The sequence below is a fragment of the Pundamilia nyererei genome, unplaced genomic scaffold (assembly GCF_000239375.1).
Source record: "Pundamilia nyererei isolate P.nyererei 1_Seehausen unplaced genomic scaffold, PunNye1.0 scaffold00009, whole genome shotgun sequence".
Taxonomy (NCBI): Eukaryota; Metazoa; Chordata; class Actinopteri; order Cichliformes; family Cichlidae; genus Pundamilia; species Pundamilia nyererei.
The window spans coordinates 5,264,437-5,277,534 of NW_005187410.1; the positions used below are offsets into that span (position 1 = coordinate 5,264,437).

At 38.7% G+C, this 13,098-nt stretch overlaps 2 protein-coding genes across 3 annotated transcripts in view; both read right to left on the minus strand.

The window, feature by feature from the left end:
* prkra (protein kinase, interferon-inducible double stranded RNA dependent activator) overlaps positions 1-3,537 on the minus strand; it is a 21,089-nt gene extending 17,552 nt beyond the window's left edge. Inside the window, exons 1-3 of the mRNA XM_005723520.1 lie at positions 3,304-3,537; positions 859-1,034; positions 282-363 (exon numbers count right to left, since the gene is read on the minus strand). Coding sequence (XP_005723577.1) covers positions 282-363; positions 859-1,034; positions 3,304-3,341 — 296 coding nt within the window. The 5' untranslated portion in view covers positions 3,342-3,537. The remainder of the gene's footprint in view (positions 1-281; positions 364-858; positions 1,035-3,303) is intronic.
* Positions 3,538-7,225: 3,688 nt separating this feature from the next.
* Positions 7,226-13,041, minus strand: casp10 (caspase 10, apoptosis-related cysteine peptidase). Of its 2 annotated transcripts, none has more exons than XM_005723522.2 (8): positions 12,609-13,041; positions 11,053-11,330; positions 10,831-10,936; positions 10,490-10,625; positions 8,593-8,687; positions 8,252-8,369; positions 7,676-8,174; positions 7,226-7,579 (listed from the first exon to the last, which is right to left on the minus strand). In XM_005723522.2, exons 2-8 carry the CDS (start codon positions 11,325-11,327, stop codon positions 7,402-7,404), a joined length of 1,407 nt encoding a protein of 468 aa, XP_005723579.1. In that variant the 5' UTR covers positions 11,328-11,330; positions 12,609-13,041; the 3' UTR covers positions 7,226-7,401. The 2 variants fall into 2 exon arrangements, with proteins under 2 accessions (XP_005723579.1, XP_005723578.1); XM_005723521.1 differs by lacking the exon at positions 12,609-13,041 and adding an exon at positions 11,877-11,943.
* Positions 13,042-13,098: the final 57 nt, after the last annotated feature.

Sequence of the window (13,098 nt, forward strand, 5' to 3'; positions counted from 1 at the left end):
AGACAGATTGAGTTGTTAAAGTTCCACAACACTGGCATGGTTTTGACTGAAACTAATTTGGGATGCAATAAATTTTTTTCATTGCTCATTAATCTAATTATAGCCTTGACGATTTACCCAGAAAATGAACATAAATTATCAGAGCTTTGCTGTTGCCAACTTTATTTGGCAGCACAAAGTCCGCTTGCTATTCAAAGAGGCAAATATTCATTATTTGCGAACCTCTGAGGAGTACAACTTTTATTTCCAACCAGTAATTTAAACGATTACACTCTACTTACATGACTCCAGCATCTATGTTCATAGCTTTTAGAACAGCCTCTGCAGCCTGGTGTTTAGCAGCCTTTTTACTCGGCCCTTGACCTGAAAAAAAAAGACCAATCAGTTGCCTGTGTTATACAATATCAAAACAGCAATAATAATAAACCTAACTGAAAGCCACAGTATCCTAATCAAATGTAAAGTGTGAGAGGCTAGTGGGAAGAACAAAAAGACTTCAACTTTGAAGCCTTTTTCCCCTAAAGCATAGGCTTGGTGACAGATGTTAAATACAGACACTAAGTCATTTCTCATCACCTCAACATGAAGAGCATTCCAACTGCTTCTCACCCTTTTTCTCTGGACCTGCACTTTTCTATGCCTGAAGTGTAATATCTTTGTTAAAAAACAAGGGATACAGAGGGTAAATTTAAACACTTTGCTTCAGCAACAGAAGAGAAATTCAACAAAGTGACAAAGAACATGTTGCAGCCTGAGGCACTCTCTCTGAATTACCACGGTGCAATTTTCAATTCAAATAAAAGCCCTCATTCGGTGACAGCCAGCTATCAGCACAGCAGGGGTGACAGTGTAGCCTACCTATGCCGCTTACGTCACCGACTGTCACACTGAAGACAAAGCTGGGCTGGTGAGCCTCTCCTTCAGCCCTCTCCATCACGTACACAGGAAGATTTCCGCTTTTCGTGCCATATTCATGCAGGATCTGTATCGGCGTTTTCCCCGAGTTGCTTTTCTGTGATTCGTTTGTATCCAAGCTGCACGTAGTCAACACAAGGACAGACAAATTATGAGCTATGACTGTAATAACTGACTCATTAAATTTGAATGACAGAATAACAAATGACAACAGGATGACTGATTGTGCACTTAAACTGCTTATAAAATGTAAGAAAAAAGTGAAAACGCCCATGTTTTCCCAGTTTTATCAGCCCTAGTACCAAAAATGTAATTATATCTAATTTTTGTCTTAAAACAAACAACAAAAGGCTGTCAATACAAAATTGTTAATGAACAGAATTTTAGAGGCCAGAATAAGTCAACTTTCTACCAGTTTGCCTTGAAAATTTCTCTAAATAATGAACTAAATGATTAATCAATGAAATAACAGTTTAATCAAAGAACTTTTTGCAATTTCTTCACTGTTCCATAACCATGGCAGCGACACAGATCATCTGAGACATTATCGACTGACAAGAACAGGAACTCCTTTATACTGTCTTAGTTTGTAAATGACTGGTTCTTATGTAGCGCTTTATACAGCTAATTCATTCACCCAATCACCCATTCACACAAGAACTTCTAAGCTTAAGTGCTAAGTATCTAACATTCATACACATTCACACTCCGATGGATGCATCAGAGAGCAACATGAGGTTAGTATCTTGTCCAAGGATATTTGGCATGCAGCCTGGGATCAACCACCGACCTTCTGGTTAGTGGCCGATCCGCTCTGCCACCTGAGCTACAGCCACCCCAGAAAATGTACAGGAAAAGTATTTAACAGTGAGGATGGTAAATTAAATGGAGCAGTTCCTTTCTGAGTAATGCAGTCTAGTGAGTCTATTAAAGTTTTAATTGCATCTATTATGTCTCAGACTACACTATTGTAATTCCTGTGACATGCCACTTCATTTTCCATATTAGAGCCCGACTGATATATCAGCCGGTATTAGCTATTTGCATACAGTGTATCAGAAAATAGCCATTTATTGGCTTTTACAAACAGCTAATAAATGAAAATTTTAATTAATAAATAAAAGAGTAAAGAACAGACAGTAGAAACATCTTTCAACTATAGTATGAGTGTTGATGTTACAGAGTTTTGCAACTTTCACCTTCACTTTGTTGTGTTGGCAACACAAAAACCCCAAATACAACAAACAGTGGAACCAAGCAGTCTTGAAGAGCAAAAACAAGTCATCCATGACTTGATGCAGCAAAAAAACTTTCTATTAAAAGTGAATTGTCATATTATCCTAGTAAGAACAATAAATAACAAATAAATACCAACACTTAACAAATGTTAGAGAAATCTGTTCATGTCTTGAGTCTGAAAGAAAAAAAACCCAATTATGTTGTCCAGTATATTGTTGTTGACTTTTTTAAAATCACCAAATATTGGCATCCTATATCAGTCAAGCTCGATCGGAGAAGACTCATAGAGGTAGTGAAAGAGGACGTACAGATGGTTGCTGTGGCAGGTGGCAGGTGGCAGGAGATGAGCTGTGGAGACCCTTTAAGGGAGCAGCTAAAAGAAGATGATGATGATTCTGACACGCATTGCTAAAAATTACAATTAAAATCAAATTGAATTAAATTAAAAGCTCTCTTTTTCTCTGCTTGCACACACTATGTACAGCAGAGGTTTCCCCAATGTGCCACATAAATTACCAAAGCAGCTTTTCAGACTATATACATTTAAAACTGTGAGTGTCAGTCTCTTTGTTTGTAGACTGTAAGGAAGGTATTGGGCCTATGAAGATTCACATCATGGGCGTGCAGCCAACAAACCGGCAGCAACTGACTGTGCGATGCTGTCATGTCAGTATGGAGCAACAATCTCATTCACCACCTTGTTGAATGAGGGAGCACTGAAGGCAAAAGGTATCATTCATCATCTCTGCTATCAGCATCATCGCCCCACGTTTTTAACCCTGGAAGTTGTACCTCTACCACCATCTTTGTTATGACTGAATTCCCATTGATTACAGCTCTAGGATATTTGGCTACCACCTCTTTCTCTCTGATGATGATGTCTCCTTTTCATACAGAGCGGATAGCTGTGGTGAATCAGTGCAGACATTTTTTTTATTATTTAACGCCATTTATTTAAAAGATTAGTGAAAGAAGCAACACGTAAATACAACTTAAGACCAAATACTTGGCACGACTTCAGCTGTAGCTTCTAGCTAATATACCATAATAAGCACTTTAATTTAACTACATTATTATTTGACACAAACTAGATATGCAAGCGGTTTGGTTGATTGTGCACCGTTACCTCGAATCACATAAAACACTGACCTCGCATCCTCGCTTTTCACTGCTGGTGATTGAGACATGTTTGCAGCTCACGGTTCCTCACAGGTCTGATTACAGACTCTGTTCCGGCCAAAACAACTTTTAAACACGACGATGAGATATTTTTCTGGACATCTAGCAATGATTCTGTGATGGACATTAAGTGGCCTGTCAACGCTAGCAACTCCTCACTGTACTTTCGCCGGGGAAACAATCGCCAGTTTAACATTATATCAACATCCGGATCAACGCGGGTCAAACGCACGTCAGAATGTGTGAGCTAAAGCGTTTACTGCCACCTACCGGTGAGTCCTACCTATTCAACTGGACGGGACAGTGTCCCCGTAAAACATGTTTTAGATCATTTTTTTAAATAAAAAAAAAATCTAGATTAAATTGTAAAAAAACAAAAAGAACAAAACGTTGTATTGCGTTATCTTTAAATTTACAGTTACTATTTCTACTACTGCTACTACATAATAATAATAATAATAATAATAATAATAATAATAATAATAATAATATAATAGCTGGCATTGACAAAAAGAACACAAAGAACAGCAATGCTTGTTTAAACAGCAATAAATAAATAAATAGATTATCATAGATTGAGAATCTAAATGATAACATTTTCTGCTGGTTAAAGCCTGGCTATAGAGTAGAGGTGGTTATGGTCTGTCCCCACAGTAAGAGTATGATGCAATTAAATCTAATGAAGTTGCAATGGTAGCACTGTAATTTCCCAGTTGCTGTTTTTTTGTTTTAGTTTTTCATTTGATGTTTATTTTATTGTTCATTGATATTGTTCTGCATGAAAAAAGCCAGTTCAAAAGAACAATCCTGCTTTCCATGTGGGTACTCCAGAAGGCTGTTTGAGCAGTGTTTAATAGATGAATCCTTAAATTACATTTACTGGGGTAAATAACAAGTGGTTTGGGTGGATAAGGAAATGCATTCCAGACAACCTCATCCCATTCGTGAAACATGGTGGTGATGCTGTCATTGTTTGGGTCTGTTTTGCTGCATACGGGCCAGGACAGCTCACCATCACTGAAAGAGCAATGAATTACATGCTACGCCTCCGAATTCTAAAGGAAAATGTTGGGAAATTTGTCTGAAGTGAATCTCAACTGAATGCAGGTTGTGCAAAGCAATCAAGTGGTTCTACAAAAGGACGGTCATAGAGAAATTGAGTTATAATATTTAAACCAAGAGAAATCTCATGAAAGAGCCCAAAGTAAGGAAACATACCAAACACCCAAAGCTTTAAGACAACTGAGCTTAAAGCTTTAAGCTTAAGGTTGTGTAAGACTGATATGACTGTCTACTGTTTTCCTGATAATGTTAGGCTGATATTTGTTAGATCAGTTTAGCTGGGTTCACTTTATTACCTTTTACAACTTGCAAATTCTAAAATTAAATAAAGCACACAGCAAAATGCCACATTTGGAAAATCAGAACAAAGGCTAATTCCACAATTATTCATAATTTTGGAAATTATATTCATTGGTGTATATTTCTTAGACCATATTTTTCCTCATATATGTATTTAATGTAATTTTGTATGCATAGTGTATTGTGGTTTTATATAACTGAATGCTGTAAATCTTCATTGTGCGTTGTGGATGTGAAACACCAACGAGGGACAAGGGTTTGGAAATTAGGGCGCATTTTGATTCACCACTGAAACACATGAAATTTCCTGTAGAAGCCAAAGTTGGTCAGGCCACACTGTTAGCTATGTTTGAATTTCATTCGATCCTGACCTCAACTCACCAGCTTGCCTCTATAGATGTACTTCTTGCTGACTTACTAAAGCAGGCAGCTTTTTTAATGTCAGGGGGTTGGTAAGTAGTTAGGAACCAGATTAAACCCATTTGCTTTTGTATTTTAAGTCCTTTTATAACTTTTACCCTGCAGTACTTTAAACTGGCTGACCATTTCAATGAGCAGGGGACACACTATTTCAGTTATAGTCTACAACTTGCTTAAATTGCTGTCATTCAAACACTCTGTCCATCCAGAAAGAGCTCCAGTGTGGGCTGAAAAGTTATGCAAATTCATAGTTACATTTAATTTTACCATAAACTCATATAATACACACCTAACATCCTAAAGGCAGTGCAGGGCAGGGAGACTGATCTGGGTGTCTGTCAGTCGGACACAAGCAAATCAGAGAAGCAGTTCAAGGGACTTGTATGGAGTCGACCTGAAGGTGGAGACAGAGGTTCAAGTGCAGGGTTTCTGCAGCTCAGACATGGTCAATAACAACAGGAAAGTCAAATCAAACCTACAAAAAACCCCACAGCCATGACTAGTACGAAAGTCATTCTTCGGGTTGTGTCATAGTTTATGTTTTGCCTTGTTTGTCTTTGTGCTCCTCCTTTCTGCTGTTCCCTGAAAATTTATTTTTGGAGGGGCAGACTTTGTTATATTTTGTTGTAATTCAGCCACCAAAGTTTTGACTTATCCTTTTACTCCCCAAAAACAATTAAAAAAATATAAAAATCATGCACTCACATAGCTTTCTCAGTGTGTTCCATGGTCACGTCTCTGTAGAAGTTGCACTGGCAATCCCTGTCAGACCTAAACACCTACTATTACTTTCAGCACGTGAGCTGCTCAGCTCAACAAAGGAAATTACTGAATGCTAAGAATGTTCTCATGTTTTTGGCACTTTCAGTATATGGTTCAGGTTCTCCCGCTGCAGTCTGGTTCGATAAACAAGACTCAGAGTTAAAGTTGGTGTGCTGATCACTCCATTAGTGAGTGAAAATTGTTGCAATACACATAAATCTCTGTCATATGTTGAAGCCATTTGGAGACAAAACAAGCGAGTGAAGTCTGTCTAAACTGCGAAAGAGGAACTCTTATTTAGTAAATGTCTATGAGCTCTATGTTGCCATGGTAATGTTACCTGTAATATTTTTCATAGCAAAAAACTTCTGCAAGAAGTCGAGCATTTGGAGGGAGAAGCAACAAACAATGCAGTAAAAGGAGAAGGCGGTTGATTGACAAGTGTGACTGGTTGTTACATGGAAATATGGTTTCAACAGATTATCAGTATGTGGAAAATACTTGCGTGCTGAGGTGTTGCAGCGATAGGACGAACGTTTAGGCAGCCTGTCAGAGCAGGTACAGGAACAGAGTGAGGCCTTTCGCTCTGAGTCACACATTCTGTAGGCGTAGCTTTGTCACATTTTACTTTTAATTGTTGCAATTTTTGTTGTAGAGATTTGTACTCCCGATTATTAGACAAAGTCAAACGAGGCTAAATGTCAAAAGGTTCCTTTTAAATCTTAACACATTACTGACTACAAAATATACACAGTACACATCTAAAGCGTTAATGATTGCGGGAAAGGCAGCTGTGACTCACTGTCACGAGGTGGATGGATCACTAAGGAGGCTGACGTTACAAAGTTTCTTGTGTAAGGCAAGTCTTTAACCTTCACTGCGTTTTTGTCTTGTAAGGATGGGTGTGCATTAGAATTACAGTGCTTGTTGACAAAACATTTTTATAAAGAAACTGAGAAGTATTTTTTAGTAGATTCTGTATTTTGATGTAATGCAGTATTCCTTGATTTTCACTTTTCACTTACAACAGTTACTTAGGAATGTAACAAAACAGGGTAAAGTTTGTTTGCTTGTTTTTTAAAGAATGAACAATATTAATTACTCTGGTTACATTTCAATCAATTCTCCATATGGAGCTGTGCCAGCAGACTGGCTGCCAACAGACATGACATCCAATTGCAGACTCCACTGCAAGGCTTCATTCATTAGCATCAATGGATAAGCTCTATGGCACTTAGAGAATGTTGTTATAATCCAACACTAACAGCAGAATTAACATTTAACTCTTAAAAACATCCTGATCGAGAGCATGTTAGCATAAGTAGTATAAGTTACCACGGAGACCTGGTGAGGTTATCGAGAGCCACATTTATTAAGAACATTAATCCTGATCACAGAGGACTAAAATTCAAAATATTCTACACAAAACTGCATTAAAAATATTTTGATAGAAAACTTCTGCATTTCAACAAATTGTTGCATTTAATTCTTGATCTGCATCCACAGCTCTGAAGTAATCAAAAATCAAGAATTTGACGATGCTTTGTGAATAGATGGAGGAGGGACGTTGGGAACCGGAAACACCACCTTCTTCCTGAGTGAGAAGGCTGGCTGAGGCATCTGCTTTCTTTGACCATACCGATCACTCTTCTTGCTAACATCTGCATTCACTTTTGTCAGGATTGACATGAGATCAAACTCCCTAGGAAAAATAAGACACAGGGTGAGCTAATGTACAGCATTTTTGTAAAAAAGCATTCTTCTTCTTTTATTATATTTGATATTTTGGTTCACTAACCTGGGCACCATCTGAACAAGGTTTTGGCACAAAGACTGAATAAACCAGGTGCCATTGGTTCTCTCTCTGAAGGAAACATGAAAAGGAACTGTGGCCATTCCCAGCAGGAAATCTGCACTATTTGGGATACCCTGTTTAGCCTTTATAGCATCAGTCCAATGAAAGCTGTATGCAGAGCTATCAGATTCAATGAAGACAGCTTGCTGCTCGTTGTTTCCCTGGCAGGCCTGGATGAAAAACAGCTTGGGCTTGCCCACTAAAGACGGGCAATTTAATCCATTGAAAAGGTCCGTCAAATCACTGATCTTGACAGTGGATCCATCCACACCGTGCACGCTGCCTTCCACACCATGACTCAGAACACAGCACACTACGCAGTCAAACCGACTGTGGTCTCTTTTGCCAAGCTCCTTGAACACAGAGAGCATCTCGTTCGTGTCACAGTCATGGTGGCTCTCCACTTTAAAGCCGAGCCACTGAAACACACTCTGCAGACATTCTGGAAGAAACAGACGATCTAAGGATGATGCAGGACCACAAACATGAAGCGTATATTGACTGCCAAAATTTGCTTACTTTGATCCACTTCAGTTCCTTCCCGTTTCCTTAGTTGGCTGGACTTACTGAAGTTATCGTTGTTAACAATTAAACAGATGCCCCTCTTTTCAGATGTCATGGGATATGTTCCCAAGCCCTACAGAGATAAATGACACAGATTACAGGGAAGACATGATTCAGTGCATTACTTGTAAACTTCTATTTGATCCACAAGTTAAACTCTGAAATGAAAACTAAGTATACAAAGGGAAGAATGATCCGCCTGGAGGGCTCCAGCTCAAATTAAATGTAGTGCCAGGGCCGTAACCAGTGATTACGATTTAAGCATGTCACATATATAAGAAAAAAAATACACACACCTCATCTTGTGTGTTTGTAGATGGCGATATCGGCATGGTGACGGACTCCTTTTCTTGAGTTGATATAGCATCAGTTGTCATAACAGGACAGGTGACTGCAAAGAAGGGCAATAATTGCGGGGGGAACAATTATATTTCAAGGTTTTAAACGTCTGGTATTATTTCACAAAAAGCTAAACAAGAGTTTAGCTATTGTTTGAATCACGACTGCTCGTCTCAGTGCTTAACCCATTCGATTCAGTTTAATTTATACAGTGCTATGTCAAAACAACAGTTGCCTCAAGGCGCTTTATATTCTAAGGTAAAAGGTTTTGCGACAGTGGGAAGGAAAAACTCCCTTTTAACAGGAAAAAACCTCCAGCAGGTTTAGACTCAGGGAGGGGCGGCCATCTGCCGCAACCGGTTGTGGGTGAGGGGATGAAGATACCAAAGACATACTGTGGAAGAGAGACACTGTTTATGTGACTGACGCTCTTTTTTTTTTTTATCTCCCCATAAGAGGAATTCAGGAAAGTCAAATTCAAAGATCATTAAAAATGATTTCAAAACAAATCTTTGACTAATTCCTGACTGAAGCTAATGATTCTAACAAACTGATTTAGAGTATTAAATGACTTTGCTTGTATTCGTATGCAATACGAACTTGCAAAATATACAAAAATAACCTAAGTAAACTTTGATAGACTAAAAAAAAACAAAAAAACAACCCATAATAGTAGTGTTTCAAACTGTAAGCTTAAGACAAATTTGAAGCCCGCTTCGAACCAGATATGGCTATCCAAGCATCTAAATGGAATGCAAAAGGAAATATGACTTTTACAGTTAGCTGGTTTTCCAAATGGGCCCCTCCCCACTAAAGATCGACAATTGCCCTGATAAGGATCAGAGCAAACAGAGTCCTAGCTTCGCTCTAGTAAAAACATAAACAAAAAACAGAACCATTAATAAGATGGAATGTGACTGTAAAGTGAAGTGAAGATAAGACACAGCACCCTCTATTTAAAGCAAATGGTCAAAGTGCATGCCTGCCCTGCTTTAAGGCTATGGTTACATAAACTTTACTTATGTCTTTTCACGGGCATAAAGTCATAAAGCACTGTACAACAGTTAATAGAATGGAAAAAAACAAAGAAACAACCTGAAAAAGCAACCTGTCAGAACAGAATAAAAATAATAAAATAAGATAATAATATTAATAAAAAGAGAATGTCAACAGAAGGCCTGGCTAAACAGGAAAATTTCAACAGAAGGTTTTGACTCTTCAGAGTCGCAGAGAGAAACGTAGCTGAAGTGGTAAACTGCTCCAGAGTCTTGGTGTCACAAACTGAAAGCCTCTGTCTGCAAATGAACACTGTGAGAAATAAGATGTTACAGTGAAGAATAAAATATTACAGCTGCATTTAATCATTTATTCCAGGGTTAGTGTTTTGGTCCATCTTCCTCCCCTCACCCTGTTGGCATCAGACAGCCGCCCCCCTCTGAGCTTCTGCTGGAGGTTTCTTAATTCAGACGTTAAAAATAACTTTTTCTGCCATCACCATGTGCTGCTCATACGAGGTTGTGTGATTGTTTACGTTCATTTCCTTATTATGTAGGATGTTTACCTTACAATACAAAGCGCTGTGAGGCAACTCTTGTTGTGAGTTGTAGAATGAAAACAACAATGGACCTAGAATTGAACCTTGTGGAATCCCACAGATTAGAGGACCTGTGTTTTTGTCCCAACAGAAAAGTAATCTAATTACCTCAGCATAATTAAAATAGAAAAGAATAGAACTTTGTTTCTTTTCCGTCTTTACTTACAAAACAAAGTAAACAGAATGGCAAATAGACTCAAAAATAAAATCAAATGAAACTGAAATTACATTCAGCAAGAGACGTTTTGTGAATAGCTTACCTCGCCATTTTTTAAACTGGTTGATCTTAGCATTCAGCATGGGACACACCTCCCTCACTATGGTCTCCAGGGTGTTTAGATTACTTTCGCTAAGGTGGTCCATGCGCTCCATCTCCAGGAAGACTTCCAGTGTAGTCTGAAAATGACACAAGGTCTTTGCACTGATGGAAAAATGAAGTGTATGTGCGGAAGTTCTGCAGGTTTGCTCAAAGGAAAATGTGACAACGTATGGCAGGCGATGCTACAGGTAACAAGTACACATACATAACACATTGTTATAAAGAAGGACTAGAATGAAATATTATGGGCTACATTTACCACATTTCTGAAGGCGCACTTACAATATGTTCCCCCAGTTTTCTACGTGGGATCATCGTGTTTAACAAGAACTTCACTTCTCGCAGATCACCATCAGTAATTTCTTCAGAGAGGCTGTAAAGAAGCTTCCTGGAATTACAGAAAAAACATTTGATAGAAATAGCTTTACAGATTAAAATTTATTTTTCAATGTAAACCTAAATCAGAAAAACGAAACAGTACGAAGCGAAACATGAACGGCATACCTGTAGGGAGAAATAAAGCTCGTTGTTGTATGTGGAGCGAGACAGAGATCCCGGATCAGGGCATGATGTTCAGTAGTGACCAGAAGCTCGGTCAGGAGCTGTGGGTTCTCAGGTGAGAGATGGTCTTGTTTCATCAGGCAGGAGAAGAGCTCACTGGCCGTTTCCACCTTGTTTGGCTTTTGGTCCAGGAGGTCAGTGCAAAGAAAGACCAAGGCTTTCACTTCATCTTTAGACAGTGCCTTACCCACCTTTAGCAACAAATTTTGGAATTCCATTTCCTGTATTTAAAACAAAGTACAAGACTTTCAGAAACCAGAAATTTAAATATGTAGCCTAGGTCTGTTGTTTAACTATGCAAAGTGGTCACATCATGCAAATTGCTCCTTGGAGAAATGACTCAAAAATAGTCATTTCAATAATACTTTTTTGCATTCTAGATGATTTTACGTCTCTTACGAAAAGGCAAATAAATAGGGCTGTCTTGATGTTGTACGTTTTCTCCGTTATTATTATTATTATTATTATTATTATTATTATAGCATGTCTAGAATATCTTATTTGATGTCTAGAATACAAAATTTATGTATCTATAACTCAACGAGAGCTGCCCCTTACTACCAACTGCGCCTCATAATTCCGGCTGACCATGTCCATCCACCCCTTTATGACCCCAGTGTATCTATCCTCTGATGGTTGCGTCCAGCGGGATATTACACCATGTCACAAACATCAAATCATCTCAAGGTGGTTTCCTGAACATGACAATGAACTCGTTGCACTAAAAAGCCCTGCACAGACATTATGGTCTTAATCCAACAGAGCACCTTTGAGAGGTGGTGGAAGTGGAGATCCATATCATCGGTGTGAAGCTGCGAAACCTGCAGCAACTGTGTGATGCCATCATGTCAATATGCACCAAAATCTCAGAGGAATGTCACCAGCACCTTGTTGAATATATGCCATAAAGAATTAACACATTTAACATTTACCCAGATTTTTTCAACGTAATTTAATACTGAGGCTATAGACATACCCACAAAATACCCCACAGATTATCTAATATTGGTTCACGACTAGGGTTGCCAAACTCTACATGGGACTACACAGCATTTTTTTCTTAACCTCTGTCTCATTCCTTGAGGCCATGTATGTCCATTTAGTCTGGATCTGGAGCACACACATTTTTCTGAAGTCGAGCTTTCACCCAATGCATATAAAGGGAAGTCTTTTTATTGCAGACAGAATAAAGTTAGTCTGTCAAATGCAATAATAATCTTGGTAATTTCTAACGTTCCCTAAGTTTAAAAACAAACAACCCCGTCACACATGGCTTCAAAACGTAAACCAACCTATGATAGCATCCCTACTGAAACCTCAAAACAACTTAGTTTTTTTCGTTTTAACCTTATTGAATAACATGGTAACACGCAGAGTTTACTGTATTCTCATTTTTCAGTTAGTCTTCTGTCCCGGAAAATACATTGCAATACTTCAGCACACTTAAAGGTAACCCATGGTAGCCATCTGTGCTCAAACACCATCTCGTGCAGAGGTACCTGTATGGACACGCGTTGACAGCTTGTCTGAAGGACGACGACGACGATACTGGTTGTTTATGTCCACATACTTCCAGCGTACTTCATGTTGTCGGTGGCTGCTGAAAAATGGTTTAACTCGCCATCGAGAACGTCACAGACTTCGTAGAAGTCTTACTTTAACTACTTTTCAGTAGTTAAAGTAAGTCCAGGCGAGTAAGCAGGAATCGAAAGTGAAAGAGAGTCTGCCGCATCGACAAGCTAGTTACTGTGCGGATCACTTAAATGTAAAGGTGAAAATATAGCAACCTGTTTTCACTCAGTGGGATGTGTACTCCAACCTGCCATTATGTCAACAACTACCTGTGTGACGCACGTGGCCTCGATCGGGAATCACCTCTGCGTAAGCCTGGAGTCATGTCTGGGCAAGTCCCCGACGAGGCAGGTTAATAATAAATCTAGATTGAGTAACTACTGTATATAAAGTCTGTAGACTAATAAAAGAAAAGTG